Source organism: Mytilus trossulus, chromosome 8 (genome assembly GCF_036588685.1).
Source record: "Mytilus trossulus isolate FHL-02 chromosome 8, PNRI_Mtr1.1.1.hap1, whole genome shotgun sequence".
Classification (NCBI taxonomy): Eukaryota; Metazoa; Mollusca; class Bivalvia; order Mytilida; family Mytilidae; genus Mytilus; species Mytilus trossulus.
Window position 1 is genome coordinate 16,025,199 of NC_086380.1, and position 15,426 is coordinate 16,040,624.

Consider the following 15,426-nt stretch of genomic DNA (forward strand, 5'->3'; position numbering starts at 1 on the left):
AATGAAGTTCTGAATGACGATTTTGGTATCTTCCTCTGGTTTCTCCTCAATCCCACTAAAAACAAGGTTATTTTGCATTGACCTGCATTGCAGGCATTCTATAATTTTCTCCTGCAAATCGGACGCATTTACTTTGTTAGCGGCGTTACAGGCATCTTTCATTTCATTAATATCTGTCTTAGCTTCCGTTAGTTCCTTTTTAAATTCCCCTGCATCTTTCTCTTAAAGTAAAATCACAAAAATACTGAACTCAGAGGAAAATCAATACGGGAAGTCCATAATCACATGGCAAAACAAATAACAAAACGCATCAAAGACGAATAGGCAAGAACTGTCATATACCTGACTTGGTACAGGCATTTTCAAATGTAGAAAATGGTGGATTAAACCTGGTTCTATAGCGTTAACCCTCTCTCTTTAATAACAGTCTCATCAAATTCCGTTATATTTACATGATGCGTTAAATAAAGTCACAATTAATAAAATAGTCAAAATATGGGTACATCAGTCTCTAATGTATTGGTTTGTTTTTTTACATTATCAACTTCTTTTTCAATGCTTGTTACTTTACTTGTAAGCTCGCTAAGTTTTCTGTCAATGCTTTCTATTTTATCTGTTCTTCCTTCAATAATACTTAATCGATGATCAATTTTAGTAAGTAGTTCAACAATATCTTCTTCCATGTTCTGATTACCAGCATTGGACTCCATCATTTTGTTTTGACGTTATAACACTAAATATTGCGGGATTTTTTTTCAAAATTAAAGCAAATTGTCTTACGATGCTAAGAAAACTTGATAGAACAATGGGAAAATGGCGGCGTTCGATGGCGACGTTGTTGGATTGAAAAATAATTTTAATTTATCTCGATAGGAATAGAAATAAATGTCACAAAAACAATCCAATTGATGAATGCTTACTTCAAGTTCCTTCTGCCTCTTTTCTGGATCTTCGCTTAGCAGTTTTAATACTTATTTTCGTAATTTTCGGAAGAGCAAATTTTTCGCAGCTGCTTGGTTATAAATGGTAACAGATGTTTTGATATATTTTTCTAAACGTTACAAGTGTGGACACAGATGAGTGTGGATTGTATGTTTGGATGTTTGACAGTGCATTGTGACAAAAGGAGTACTATGTTTTTCCATTATGGTGTTATTAACTGTGTTGCACAATGACAACCAATCTGAGCATTATGAGTGTTATCTATTTTATTTTTTATGTTCAAGACGGCATGGAGGAGACAGTAATTGCATTAGTTACCAAATGATTATGATAGAATATGTTCTATATCTTTGATTTTGGATACATTTTGTAGCTTGAATGGAAGATATCTAAATTTGAGAACATAATATAAGGAGCCTGTATTTCAGTGGTTTTCGTTTGTTTATGTGACACATATTAGTTTTTCGTTTATGTTTTTTTACAAAAAATTAAATAAGGCCATTAGTTTTGTCATTTGAATTGTTTTACATTGTTATTTCGGGCTGATTATGCGATATTGACTTTGCTCAATGTTGATGGGTGTACGGTTACCTGGAGTTGTTAATTTCTGTTGTGGAGAATTGTCTCATTGGCAATCATACCCCTTCTTTTTTATATGTATTTCATTAGCGAATCCAAGGGGGTGGGGTAGGGCTGGGTTCCAGGGGTTGGAACCCCCTTTTTTGGCCGATCAATGCATTTGACTGGGGACTTATAGTTGGGACTCCCTTTTTAAATTGGCTGGATTCGCCCCTGTATTTGCTCACTATTTGTATGGTTCTATTTATATTACTTTGTGGTGGATCGTCAGTATCATTAGTATTTTTTTTTGTTAAAATGTCGAATTGTACCTCAGATTAGAATACATTTATTATTGTGGTTTTTTTGTAATGACAATGCTCGACATGATGCTTGGGGCTTGATGAGCTAGGAAGTAAACTTCTGTGATGATTTTGATCAGTTCTTTGATTATACATCCACCAAATCTGGTCGAAAAAAAGAAAATTTTTGATCAATATGAAAATGATTTCACCAAAAAAACCTTTGTGAGCATCCTTCAAAGACTCACAACTGTTCCAAAAGTAATCTGATAGAATTTCAAGCATATCAACATCTACTTAATTAGTCTTAATATGTCTAAATATCTAAAAAGTTATAGAGTATTCAGAAGGTATTGCAAAATTATTCCTTTTCATTTTTTTTGTTACATTAGGTTGCAGATTACAATTATTTCATATTGCATTTCTTTTAGAACATAAAAATAAAAAAAATCCCACCTGCGCTTTCTCAAAGAATTTTTCCGGTGTGTTGTAAAACGTTTTGGGACAAATTATATAAAATTTATAGAAAACTTCATAAGCTGTAACTCAAAATATGGACAATTTTATGTTTAGGGCGTCTTGAAATCTTTTGACAGCTTCCAAAGTGCTAACTTTAAACCTTTTTCAGCTGGATTAAATCACTACTTTCCATTAAAATTCTGGACACAAATTTTTTTACAGTGTCATTTCACACCCCCCCCCCCCCCCCTTCTTGCAATTTGATGCACTAAAAATAGAGAAATAAATTTGGAAGGCGTATAAAAATTAATGGCAAGTAACCCACTGTCAACACTAGGGACTATATTTGTGAACTACGAAAATCAAGGGACGACAATTGTGGTCTTAGACTTATATGGATACAAACAAAAGTGATACATAAAACAATACAGTATCTGTTGTGGTATGAAAGTGTTGTAATTAAAACATTTACTGTAACAATGTTAATTCACACAAATAAAGAAATAAACAAATGAATGAAAAATGTTCGAACATGTACAATGAAATATAGTTTTAAAAATCAATTAGGCTAGATAGGCCTTAAAGGTTTTTTTAACATAATTAAAGGACCATTTACACTCAGAACCGATTCATCAGTAGGTAGTACAGATGTATTAAAACAACCTTGCATCATATTGCTAGTAGCCGGAGTAGCATTGTCGGGTAAATTTGGTCTTTTTTTTATAAATTTGGTCAATGGACATATAATGTTTGGTTACCCTTTTGACCTTAATGTAGACCAATTTGAAAACAGGACAATACTGTGCAATTTAATATTTCATGCTGTTGCGCAAAATTGTGCAATTTAAAATTCTTGCTATTGCGCAATAGTGTGCAATTAGATATTTCTTGCTATTGCACAAAACTGAGCAATTAAAGATTTCTTGATATTGCACAATACTGTGCAATTGAAGATTTCTTGCTATTGCGCAATACTGTGCAATTGAAAATTTCTTGCTATTGCACAATACTTAATATAATAATGTTTGACCCCGATTTGGACAAACTTGAAAACTGGGCCCATAATAAAAAGTCTTAAGAACATGTTTAGATTCAGCATATCAAAGAACCCGAAGTATAATTTTTTTTGTTAAAATCAAGCTAGTTTAATTTTGGATCCTTTGGACCTTAATGTAGACCAATTTGAAAACAGGATCAAAAATAAAGAATCTGAATAAACGGTTAGATTTGGCATATCAAAGACCCTTTTGGACCCTTATTCGTTTGGACCAAATCTCCCAAAATCAATCGAAACCTTTCGTTTGTGGTCATAAACCTTGTGTTAAAATTTCATAGATTTCTATTTACTTATACTAAAGTTATTGTGCAAAAAACAAGAAAAATGCTTATTTGGGACCTGTTTTTTTGGCCCTTTATTCATAAACTGTTGGGACTAAAAAATCAATACCAACCTTCCTTTTGTGGTCATAAACCTTGTGTTTAAATTTCATAGATTTCTATTAACTTTTACTGAAGTTAGAGTGCGAAAAGCAAATGTCTTCGGACGAGGACGACGACGACGACGACGCCAACGTGATACCAATATACGACCAAAATTTTTTCAATTTTTGTTGTATAAAAAGTAAATACATATTACAACAAACACGCGTAATACCTTGTGTGGAAGAATAGACAGTAATACACTTTTTCCCAATATCTATTATATTGTTAAGTATGCACAGTCGGTAATATCACGCTATAGCAAATTACATTGCATAAAAAAGCCATTTTAACGAAAATAAAGGAATATTCGTGTGAAGCTGATGGAACATTTTGTAAATTATCTGTGTTTTAAATATGGTACAACTCCGATTTGGTGTAGACAAATTATTTCACGATTTTATACTTTTTGAAATTTGTGCTTGTTTGGAATGTTTATTTTGTGAATAATATCAAATAAAAATAAAACAATCGGACAAAAAGAGATACACTACCAAGAATTTACCCACGTTTAGTTTGGTACATTTCTACCCTCGTACATATCAGTACTGTTTGGCAAGACTGAAAACATGTAATGTTATACTTTCTTTTATTTCAATACTTTTCATTATTATACAATAACTGACCAGACACAAGTTGTTAAAATTCAGTTTAGACGAATATTTTTTTTTAAATTTAAATATCGTAAAAGGAAAAAGGAAAAAGGAAACAACTTGTGTCTGTTTAATGACTGTATCGAAACTAATTCTATAAATTCAGTACTGATTTTTACAGCACTTTTTAAGTACTGATTTTGTCAGCACAATTTCAGTACTGTCAGTATCCTATAGAATCCTTCCATTTGAGCCTCATAACGATTTTTATAGGTAAATGTCGAATAGTATTCATTTTACTGTTATTTCTTTTGGAAAAATGCACTCTTTATAGTTCATATGCAAAAGTTATATTTTAAAAAAAATCAATGATGAAGAAATAATTGTACAATGTAAGGTTGATGAGGTTTACACGTAAAAACACAATATGGTAATATATACAAAAAAAATCTAATTATTATGATTCCGCGTATCAAGTAAATATTCGTCGTGTTCTGTGAACGTTCATTGGATCATATTATATATTCTTTTGTGTCATGTTAAAATAACAATCATTGAATTTGAGGTTCTGGTGAGATTCCAGGAAATGACACTTTTACATACATTTATTATACAGTTATCATCGTCTGTGTTCAAAGCAAACAATTGACGATATATCGGCAGGACTAACGTCAAATAGTTTCAAAAAATCCTTAAGAATCGTAGGAAGTTTTAACTTGTCGATTATTGGAAACACAGATGTGTCCATATTGATGAATCGGATGTGTTTACGAATTTGTGTTCGAGCAAGGTGCTTTAAACTTGGCGGTCTTCCAAAATCCTTAAGTAAGTGATATTCAGTTTCACTTTGAAAGTAATCGTTTTCGTAGCAATTCTTATCAGATATGGTCAGATCATACCCAGAAGAAACAAATGTTGCTAAAAATATCTTGACATCTATACAGTAGTCCTCTTGCCGAGAGAACATGCAGTGTTCCCCTAATTGACGTAAAATATCTCCAAAACTATACAAGTTGGGATCCACTCCATGTTGTAGTAACACTATTGCTGCAGTACAAATAAACCACGGACTGGATATGTGTAATGTCGTTGGACGATTTGCTTCATAAACCTTACCTCTCCTGTTATATATAAAAGAAAGTTATCAAAAGTGAGGTGGTAATTACAAATCTGATTAACATACAAATTTTTAATTCGGTTCGCTTTCTGACTTTGTCTATCTGTTTGTTTATTGTTACCCTGTCGTGCAATGTTGTAATTGTAATGTTATAATTAATACTGCCATTAAAGCGGAAGGTTTGGCATGCCACAAAATCAGGTTCAACCCATCATTTTGTCATAAAATGCCCTGTACCAAGTCAGGAAAATGGCCATTGTTTCATTATAGTTCGTTTCTCTGTGTGTTACGTTTCGGTGTTGTGTCTCTGTTGTGTCGTAGTTCTCTTATATTTGATACCTGTCACTGAATTTTAGTTTGTAACCCGGATTTGGTTTTTTCTCTACCGATTTATGAATTTTGAACAGCGGTATACTACTGTTGCCTTTATTTGTTGTTACAGTAATTTTACAGGACTACAATAAATGGAAGACTGAGTATGTAACGATATAAAACTAATTACAGTCAAACCTGTGTAAGAGAGCACATGTATGAAACAAAAACCTGTATTAAAGGACTATCAGTTTTAGATTCCTCTTTAGTACCTTTCATATTAATTGAACCTGTATTAGGAGACCACTATTTTGCTTTTCCTTGAATTGTCTCTTAAAACAGGTTTGACTGTTTGACTGTACATTGTTTTTCGTCGTTCGTCTTGTATTGTTATACAACTTAATCAGCTTAATAAATGTGTACAAATGCTTATGTATTAAATGTAATACGCATACTGAGGACGAAAACAAATTCAAAATAGTTAACCAAAGTGACCGTATAACTATTCCCCAGTCGTCAACCTTGTGGTTTCTGATGTACGAGAGTATCATTTTTTTTTCTGCAGCTTTTCCAATCATTAGAGAACGTATTTAAAAATATTTAATTATCAATGGTAAACTTCATTTTTTGTATATAAACTAGGCCGTTAGTTTTCTCGTCTGAATTGTTTTACATAGTCATTACAGGGCCTTTTACATGTTTTATGGCTAACTATGTGTTGCTCATTGTTTAAGGTCGTACAGTGACCTAAAGTTGTTAATGTCTGTGTCATTTTGTTTCTTGTGGATAGTTGTCTCATTAATAATCATACCACATCTTCTTTTTTTATATTATCTTAGATCTAATTAAGTTGATCTGTATTTTAATTCCTAGGCCTTCTGAATAATATTTTTGTGGCTTTACTGATGTATATTTTGTTAAAGTCTATCTTTTCGTGTCCATTACAACAGGTGATGCTCATCTCTGCGTTATGTATATGTAGGTTATGACTTTTGACACATAACAAAACATAATGTCACTGATATACTTTATTTAGGGCTTCTGAAAATGATAGAAAAAAATATAAACTTATAAATAGTCATTAAGTAAAACTAAACTCACTTTTCCCATGACAATAGTAATCAAAGTTACCAGGATTATAATTTAGTACGCCAGACGCGCGTTTCATCTACATAAGACTCATCAGTGACGCTCATATCAAAATATTTATAAAACCAAATCACAAAAACACAAACGCTGGCAATATTTATGATACTTCTTAGCAGGTTGTACCTTGTGTTAAGATTTAGCTTGTACATTTTTATATTCTTAAGGTAGATCACAAGTATATATTTTTTGAGACAGAATTTTTTTATAATTTGTCAAAATGAAGATTTTACTATGCTCTTTCCAAAAATTTAATAAAAAGTATGTGTCACCGTGCTATTTTTCAAGCTATGAGTCGTTGAAAATTGACAAAATTTGGTTAGTTTGTTCATGAAAAAGCACATTAGTGTGCATAACAAAAATTCTATGAGATAGAATTTTGAAATAAATTGTGAGAAGAAAGGTTTCATAACATGTTTTAAGAAAATAAAAAGAAAACATGGTGTCACCGAACTTGTTTTCTTGCTACAAGTAAAAATAAAAAATTTCCCTCTTAACCTAGTATAAATTTTGTACTAAAAGAGTTATCTCCCCTTAAATGGCTTATTTGAAAAAAACGATAATAAAACCAACAAAACTAATTTTTGTTAAACTATTTTGTATAATACGATTAATTAAGACGTTTTCTTTAAATAGAAAAAAACAGTCTTACCATTGAATTGCAAATCTGTCTCTAAATTTGCAGATTAAGGCAAATAACTAGACCGATTTTGTACTGTGATAGTACAATCCAAGATGGCGGTATACCATGGATCTACCTTAAATGATTGTATTTGACCCAGGTATAATTTAAACATCATCATAAATTTACAAACACTTACCCTAAAAAAAAGACATGGTCCCCAAGATGTAGTGTTTAGTTTAACACCAGCATTTAAAATTTAAATACTGCTCAAGTACTTTCATAAACATTTGAGGACTACCAGAATGTCTTGAAAATCCAAACGATTGAGTTCTATTTGGACCAATGATTGCACGTAGATCATCTGGTTTCTGTAAATTTATACACTGTGGAAGTCCTTGAAATCTATTAATGTCCACACCTTCAATATAATACAAAACAGGTAATTTTAAATAATTTTGATCAAAATGACAGACAGCGAAATTTAACAGTCATGCTTCAGTGATTCCCTATATAATCAACCAAATTTTTCCCACAAAAAGGGGGGTCCCGGCACCCCCCCCACCCCCCCCCCCACCCGGATTCCCCTATGTAGTTACATAGTGTGCTTGTGACGTAATACGGTATATATGGGGTTTGTAAATTCCATATCCTTATGGAATTTACTGACCCCATATATATAATGTATTACGTCACTAGCACACTATGTAACGAATTTATCTTACCGACTATCTTAACGTGTAAAATTTAGACTAGTGACCTATCAAAATGAGCAAGTCTTCAATACAGTTAGTATTAACATGATTAAGAAACTACTTCCTCCTACAAAAACAGATGCCCACAATGACAACTTGTTAGATTTAAATGTGTTTTATGAATTTATTTCACTTTATCATCTTTTAATTCGTCTGTTGAAACCTTTAAGATTTTTTCTCAGTACTGTTTTGTTTTTCTAAAGGGACGTAACACCAATACTAACCGTGTATGAAATAAGCTTCGCCTTCTTATTACCTTATATGGAATATAAAGGAACGTAACTCCACTACTAACCGTGTATGAAATAAGCCCCGCCTCCCAACTAACCTAATATCAAATATACACGGTTTCCACGTGGACGCTTTTAATCAATCATATTCCTAGAAATGTAAAGGAGGTAAGATAAATATGGATATTTTTGATTTTGACGGAAGTTACGTCCTGAAGGGAGACAACTCAAAACGATAACATGGAAGACTCCATTTCGGCGGAAGGGGTGTTGTAGTTACACCTTAACGATGTGAACTACATTTATTTTAATTTAAATGATGCATATGATTTAAAATAATGCAACAACAAAAACACTCAATAGCAGGCCTAAGCAGACATAGAAATGGTCCCATGAGTTTCAATTTAATCAATGGAGTGGGGAATCCAGAGCAACCATTTAATCTGATACCCCTTGAAGTCAAGAAAACTAAACGCATGCGCATAATTACATAAACAAACCCTAGTCTTGTGATTAGGAACACGAACGTTTATTTAATGATAAATAAACGACCTAGATGGTTTTCCATTTCTTTATGAGATTACAATATCAAATATCAGTTTCATAACGGTGACATATAAGAAAAACTCCACTTCAGTTCTTGTATGACAGAAATAGATTTATACAATATGTGCTTAATGGTTAGAATAACACGGTTGACGTGAGAGCATGGCTCTGAGTCAATTGTTTAAGTCTATAGATTGCTTAAAAGCAATCGTATCCAAAAAAATACCTCGTACCTGCTTTTATCAGGAGTTTAACAATGTCAGCATTTCTATTATTTGCAGCATAGAATATGGGTGGAACACTGTTTTCGTAATTTTCATGTTGATCTCCCCTGGCAACTAAATTAACATCTGCACCTTTCTTTATCCATCTTTTAACAAGTTTAACATCATTATTCCTGAAATGTTAGTTCCATCAGAGGTACATGTAAACTGTAACTGCTAAAGATACAACACATTATTTTAATCTTGATTTTATTCCCTTTCAAGTATGTATACCCTCATATCTCCTTTCGATAACATAAACAAGAACAATAAAAATCTCCCGTCGTTTAATTGGATACCTGAATTTCAAAAAGTAAAATCACAAATATGTTGAACGCCGAGGAAAATTCAATACGGATATTCCTTAATTAGATGGCAAAATTAAAAGTTCAAACATATCGAACTGCTATATTCCTAACTTGGCACAGGCATTTTCCTCAGTAGAAAAATGTGGATTAAAACTGGTTTCATAGCTAGCTAAACTCTCACTTGTATGTCATTCGCATAAAATTCCATTATTCTGACAACGAGGTGGGAACAAAACCAACAGACATAATACGTAAAATTAATAAGAGTACAGCAGGCCACATTGTGTTATTATCTCATTCACTAAAAAAAAAACAACATAGGCACAATAACACAATGACAGGATGTATAATCACAGAGCCACGTCATATGTTAAAAAGAGGAAAAAAACACATAAAAAGCCATATAGACAAAGCATGTTAGCAAAATTTAAAATATAACAATACAAACATGACCATAAAACAATAACACAATGATGGGAATCCCCCGATGTTCAATTACAGATCCCCGTCACATAGAATGATGTATAGTCGTTTTAAGAACCGTCCGTCTAAACAATTTCTAAAGTCCTTTCCACAATTCTTTCTTAAGCAAAAGAGGCTCTCCGGTAATATGAATGAAGATTTTTTAAATGTTTAAGGCTTTAATCTTCTATTTTATATGTTAGTTTGAAAGACCGTAGGCATTGTCTCATTACAAACGCCGTCACCTGTAATTTTAATATCGTATATTCACATTTCCTGTTTAGGTCATACAAAATGTAACTTTGTAAAGTACATTTGTTTTGTACCACACTGACCCAAAATACACTAACGGTGGACTCTCAAAGACAATAATAAGAAACATCTTGCAACATTCTTTAAAATTTAGAGTTGGTTTTTTTTGTTTTTTTTTTACATTTTGATGTTGTCCGGTCATTCAAGCAGCTGTATTCAATGACATAACATTTCGATCAGTGTATGAATATCATGTACCACAATGTATTCAGCATTTATGATACTTCAGGAACTAGAAGGCCTGCTTTATATATGTTGATCTATTTGACGATATTGAGACAGATCGATAACTTTAATTGATACGTCATGCTCTTGTGTGGACACACTTTTTTTTACTTCATATGATCCTTACACGAAAAATTGATATGTCTCAACTCTTTATCAACGGTGTTGCGTTGTCTGAGATCTTTAAATTATTGTAAAGTGTTGGTTTGTTACCTTGATTTGTGCTCTTACGTGTGATTAATCAGGAAATTACTGGTGCCTTTATTGCTTATCATCAACAGTGTATATATCAATACATTAAAATACAAGATGAATTAAATATTTTTAGTAAGGGGAAATCCATAAAACCTAATCACAAATCAAAACGCTCGACTACAACAACCAACAGATTGGTTATATCATTACTTACAAACAAGCTATTGTTAATGCTGTTAGTTCAGTATGTCTTGTCCATCGATCAACTGTATCACTATGACGACGTTTCGTTTCTGTCTGTATTTTCATTATAATTGTTTCATCGACATTACTGCTGTCTGCTGTATAAAAAAAAAGGAGAAGATTAAAACATGGTAAAAGTATGTTAAAGAAATGCGTTTGTTTAAGACACTTGCCATGATTTAATTGCTAATCTTTTAAACATGATAAGGGATTGTTTGAAAATATATCAAATTCGACTTGCTTGTACATATGTTAAAAATATTAATATGTTAATGTATAATCTATATAAATGTGACATAAAATTGAGAAGAAAATACCAATTAACCCGATTTGTATCTTACACATTTGCCAAGCTTTCTTTAAAGCTGTATCTTTAGAACAGGTAACTCCCTCGGAGCTGGACCAACGTTGTCCCATATTAACCGGATGTCATTGCTTCCTGAAAATGAGACATACTAAAATTACGTTCATAATCAAAGCTGCAATAAAGTGTGAAAACATGAATTTTCATTTCTATATCTAACAGCCGGTAACACAATACTGGCATGGCACTGCTGCACAATCTAAGATGTAAAATTAAATAATTAATGTTAACTCATATAAGCTAAGACGTTACGATTTGACACCTCCTTGTTCAAAATGCTTTGTGAGGAACAATTGTTTGTTTAACACGAACTCTGCATACGAGAAGGTTACAACTATATATGTTTTGATTGATAGGACTTTTATTCAAAAATTTAATTCTAGTAATAAATATACTTTTATCAAGCAGGCTTTTTTTAACCTTCTTTAAAACTTACTGTTACTTTTCCGTTTTATCAGGATTGTGAGTGTTTGTCAAAAATATTTTATCAAACCATATTAAACAAGTTATGATTTTCGATAATAAGTTACAAAAAAACATTTGGTGGTGTCTTAGTTTTAATACGTTGTTTTTGTCGATTGTTTTCGTTTGTTTGTTTTCCTTTTTTAATGCAGTTCTTCCTTTCAGCTGATTTTTACTGTGCGTATTGCCGTGTGTTTGTTTTGCTACATTGGCTATAGGTAATGGGGAAAGATTGAGATCTCACAAAACACGTTTGACCCGGCCTCCGCATTGTTGCGCCTGTCTCAAGTCAGGAGCCTCTAGCCTTTGTTAGTCTTGAATGATCTTTAATATTTTAGTTTATTTATGTATTTGGAGTTGAGAAGGACGTTTGTTGTCACTGAACTAGTTAACATTTTTGTTTGGGGCCAACTGAGACACGCCTCCGTTGCGGGATGTGCTCGCTGTGTTGAAGACATATTGGTAGCCTTCGGCTGTTTTCTGCTTTTTGGTTTGGTCTCTGTGACACATTTCCGATTTCCATTCTCAGTTTTAAACTTAGTTTTATAATGAATGTACACTATTTTTGTCAATATTTCAACTGTCCACCCATACAACAAGGTTTAACCTGTTAACGTATTTTTGTTTCACTTATAGTGATAAAAGTTCCACTGAAAATGTTCTTATAAACAAAATCATACTATTGTCTCTATTGGTCGTTGGAACATAATATATTCTTTACGATTTGTTCCGTTAGGATTGAGAATGAAAATGAGGAATGTGCCAAAGAGACAACAACCCGACCATAGAGCAGCCAACAGCAGAAGGTCACCAACAAGTCTTCAATGTAACGAGAAATTCTCGCACCCGGAGCTGGTCCCTAAACAAATATATACTAGTTCAGTGATAATGAATGCCATTCTTATTTCCAAATTGTACACAAGAAACTAAAATTCATATTAAAAGGGACATATACTGTTATATTTATTCTAAAGATATATAACATAGTAGTCTCAGATTGGTTGATATACATTTTAGAAACATTATGGTTTTGTCGGTGTGTATATACATGTACAATTTACCTTGTACGGTACAGTATATTTGTAATAATTGCATTTTTGCGACTGCCGGCTTGCCCAAATAATAATGAAGTATTGTGTAGAATAAATAGTGGGTATGTTATAGTATAAAATGTACAAATACATACCTATCGTCACATGATAAACAAAATGATGATAAACAATATTAACACATGTAATAACAAACACAAGATGTGTATTTCATTGCTATTTTTAGTTTGAACAGGTATGGATGAAGAGTAAGAACGGCGGGAACACTTGAATTATTTGTATAATTGCTGAGCAACACAAACCCTTGTATGTGCCTTCATAAATTGAGATACATTTTGTTACTATATCTAAATTTCTTTTAAAACGTTTTTTTCCATTATATTTAAATTAGATAGGTTTATACAATGTACAGTATAGGTAATATCGGTTTGAGCGTGAAGAACCATTCAAATAAAATGTATACAAACTCCTAAACTAAAAAAGAAGATGACGTTGTATGATTGTCAATGGGAAAACCCTTCACAAGAGACCAAAGGACACAAAAATTAACAGCAAATGAGAAAAGCCCATATTGCAAAAATCGCAAAAATGGCTTTGGATCCATACTATCATTTTATGATAGACAATTAATAGAGAGAATACAGCATCGAAAATATCCAACCCTTACACTTTATAACAATTACAAAGTATACATGCCCCACGCCAGGAACCGTTTAAAAAGTGCATATTGCACTTATTTTAGGTTTTTAGCCCAAAAAAGATCCCCAAAGTTTTTCGCCTCGATCCACTCGCCGATTTTTAAAACTCCTCCCACCTTTCCAAAATCCTGGATCCACCTTTGCAATCTGAATTGACGTAGCCGACTGTCGTGTATGGTGAACAAAGTGACAGCCCGTCTTGTCTAAAAGACATTTTTTTGTCCTTATTCTATAGAATCAGCGGGCAATTTTGCACAAATCCATCCATTACATTTTAGTTCTTGTACACAGTATTATTGTTGATACTGACTTGTTATTGCAGAAACAATTGTTTTTAAAATCCTGAATTCCGGTTGCAAATTGGGAAGTGCTTCAACAATATACACACATAATATCATTTTATTGAAATTGAGTTTTTAAATAATCGCAAATGAGATTATTGGCATTAAAATCTCTTTTTTATGCCCTACTAAGTAGAGGGGCATTACTTTTTCTGGTCTGTGCGTCCGTTCGTTCGTATGTCCTTTCGTCCGTTCATCCATCTGTACCGCTTCAGTTTAAAGATTTGGTCAAGGTAGTTTTTGATGAAGTTGAAGTCCAATCAACCTGAAACTAAGTAAACATGTGCCCTATATGATATGTTCTTTCTAATTTTAATGCCAAAATTAGAGTCTTACCCCTATTTCATGGTCCACTAAATGTAGAAAATAATAGTGCGAGTGAGGCATCCTTGTACTATGGACACATAGTTATGTTATACAATGAAAACTGTTTATAATGAAGCTCTTTAGTCGTGTACGGATCTTATTCTGTCAGAAAATGAGCCGGAATTTGCAAACAGTCTTTTTCGGCTGGTCACGGAGCATCCGTCCAAGAATATAAATAAGACAAAGTTAAATTTGCATTCGTGTGTGCTTCTATACATTTAATCAAACCTAATTATAGAAATTGGATAGAGTTTCCACGAAGTCAACCTGGTGTAGGGTTGAGAGAATGCTTAACTGCTCAATGGTACTGTTGGAAATTGCACCGTTGTGTATGCTATGAGAACCCTTCTAGCGCCATTACAATGATAGACAGTCTGAGAGGTAATGCATAGTCTAGCCAATTCTGAAATCGGATGCTCATTCGAACGGCTGTCTCAAAAATCTGTCACAGGCAAGTTTGTGTGCTTGAGAGAAGTAGAATTAGGTGGACGAACGCTACTGACATCGTTTCGGGGACTTTATGGTCATGAAATTGTTAATTGCATATGACAAATGTATGAGAAAAGAACTTCATGCTGCATAATCACCATGCTGTTAAATTTGATTTTATAAACTCAACAACAATCTTAAATTATATACAAGATTCATTTCTTAAAAGAAACTCCTCCCACGCGTACTTAATAAGTGCAATAATATAAATTACATAATAGTTTATTTAAGCGTCACATATTGATCTATGATAACATTTCGGAACAACATCATAAAAAAGGATCAATACCCAGCCTATAAAGACTTATGAGATACTGTTTATACAAATAAACGCTATAATAGGCATACTAGAAGAAAAGATTTGTTCAAAAAGGCAAAGTCATGTTTCGCTTTATAAGTCTATGCTATCCAACCTTCTGTTTTTGAGATCTATCGCGGGTAAGTTCAGTTGCTTGAGAATGAAGAGTGTATCCAACTTCGTTTGGGGACTTTATTGTCATGAGTTGTTAGCTTAGAAAGAAACTTATTGTTGCTATTACGATTGCGTAAACTTAATATGTCTATAAACTCGCCAATAATTTTAAAGTA

The 15,426-nt window shown here is 32.7% G+C and overlaps 1 protein-coding gene across 1 annotated transcript; it reads right to left on the reverse strand.

Annotated features, from left to right (window-relative positions):
* Positions 1–4,314: 4,314 nt before the first annotated feature.
* On the reverse strand, positions 4,315–13,193 carry LOC134727390 (uncharacterized). The gene is made up of 6 exons (XM_063591768.1): positions 13,082–13,193; positions 11,411–11,508; positions 11,041–11,167; positions 9,295–9,458; positions 7,777–7,951; positions 4,315–5,454 (listed from the first exon to the last, which is right to left on the reverse strand). The coding sequence occupies exons 2-6, from the start codon at positions 11,484–11,486 to the stop codon at positions 4,953–4,955; spliced, it is 1,044 nt and encodes a 347-aa protein (XP_063447838.1). The 5' UTR covers positions 11,487–11,508; positions 13,082–13,193; the 3' UTR covers positions 4,315–4,952.
* Between the last annotated feature and the right edge of the window lie 2,233 nt (positions 13,194–15,426).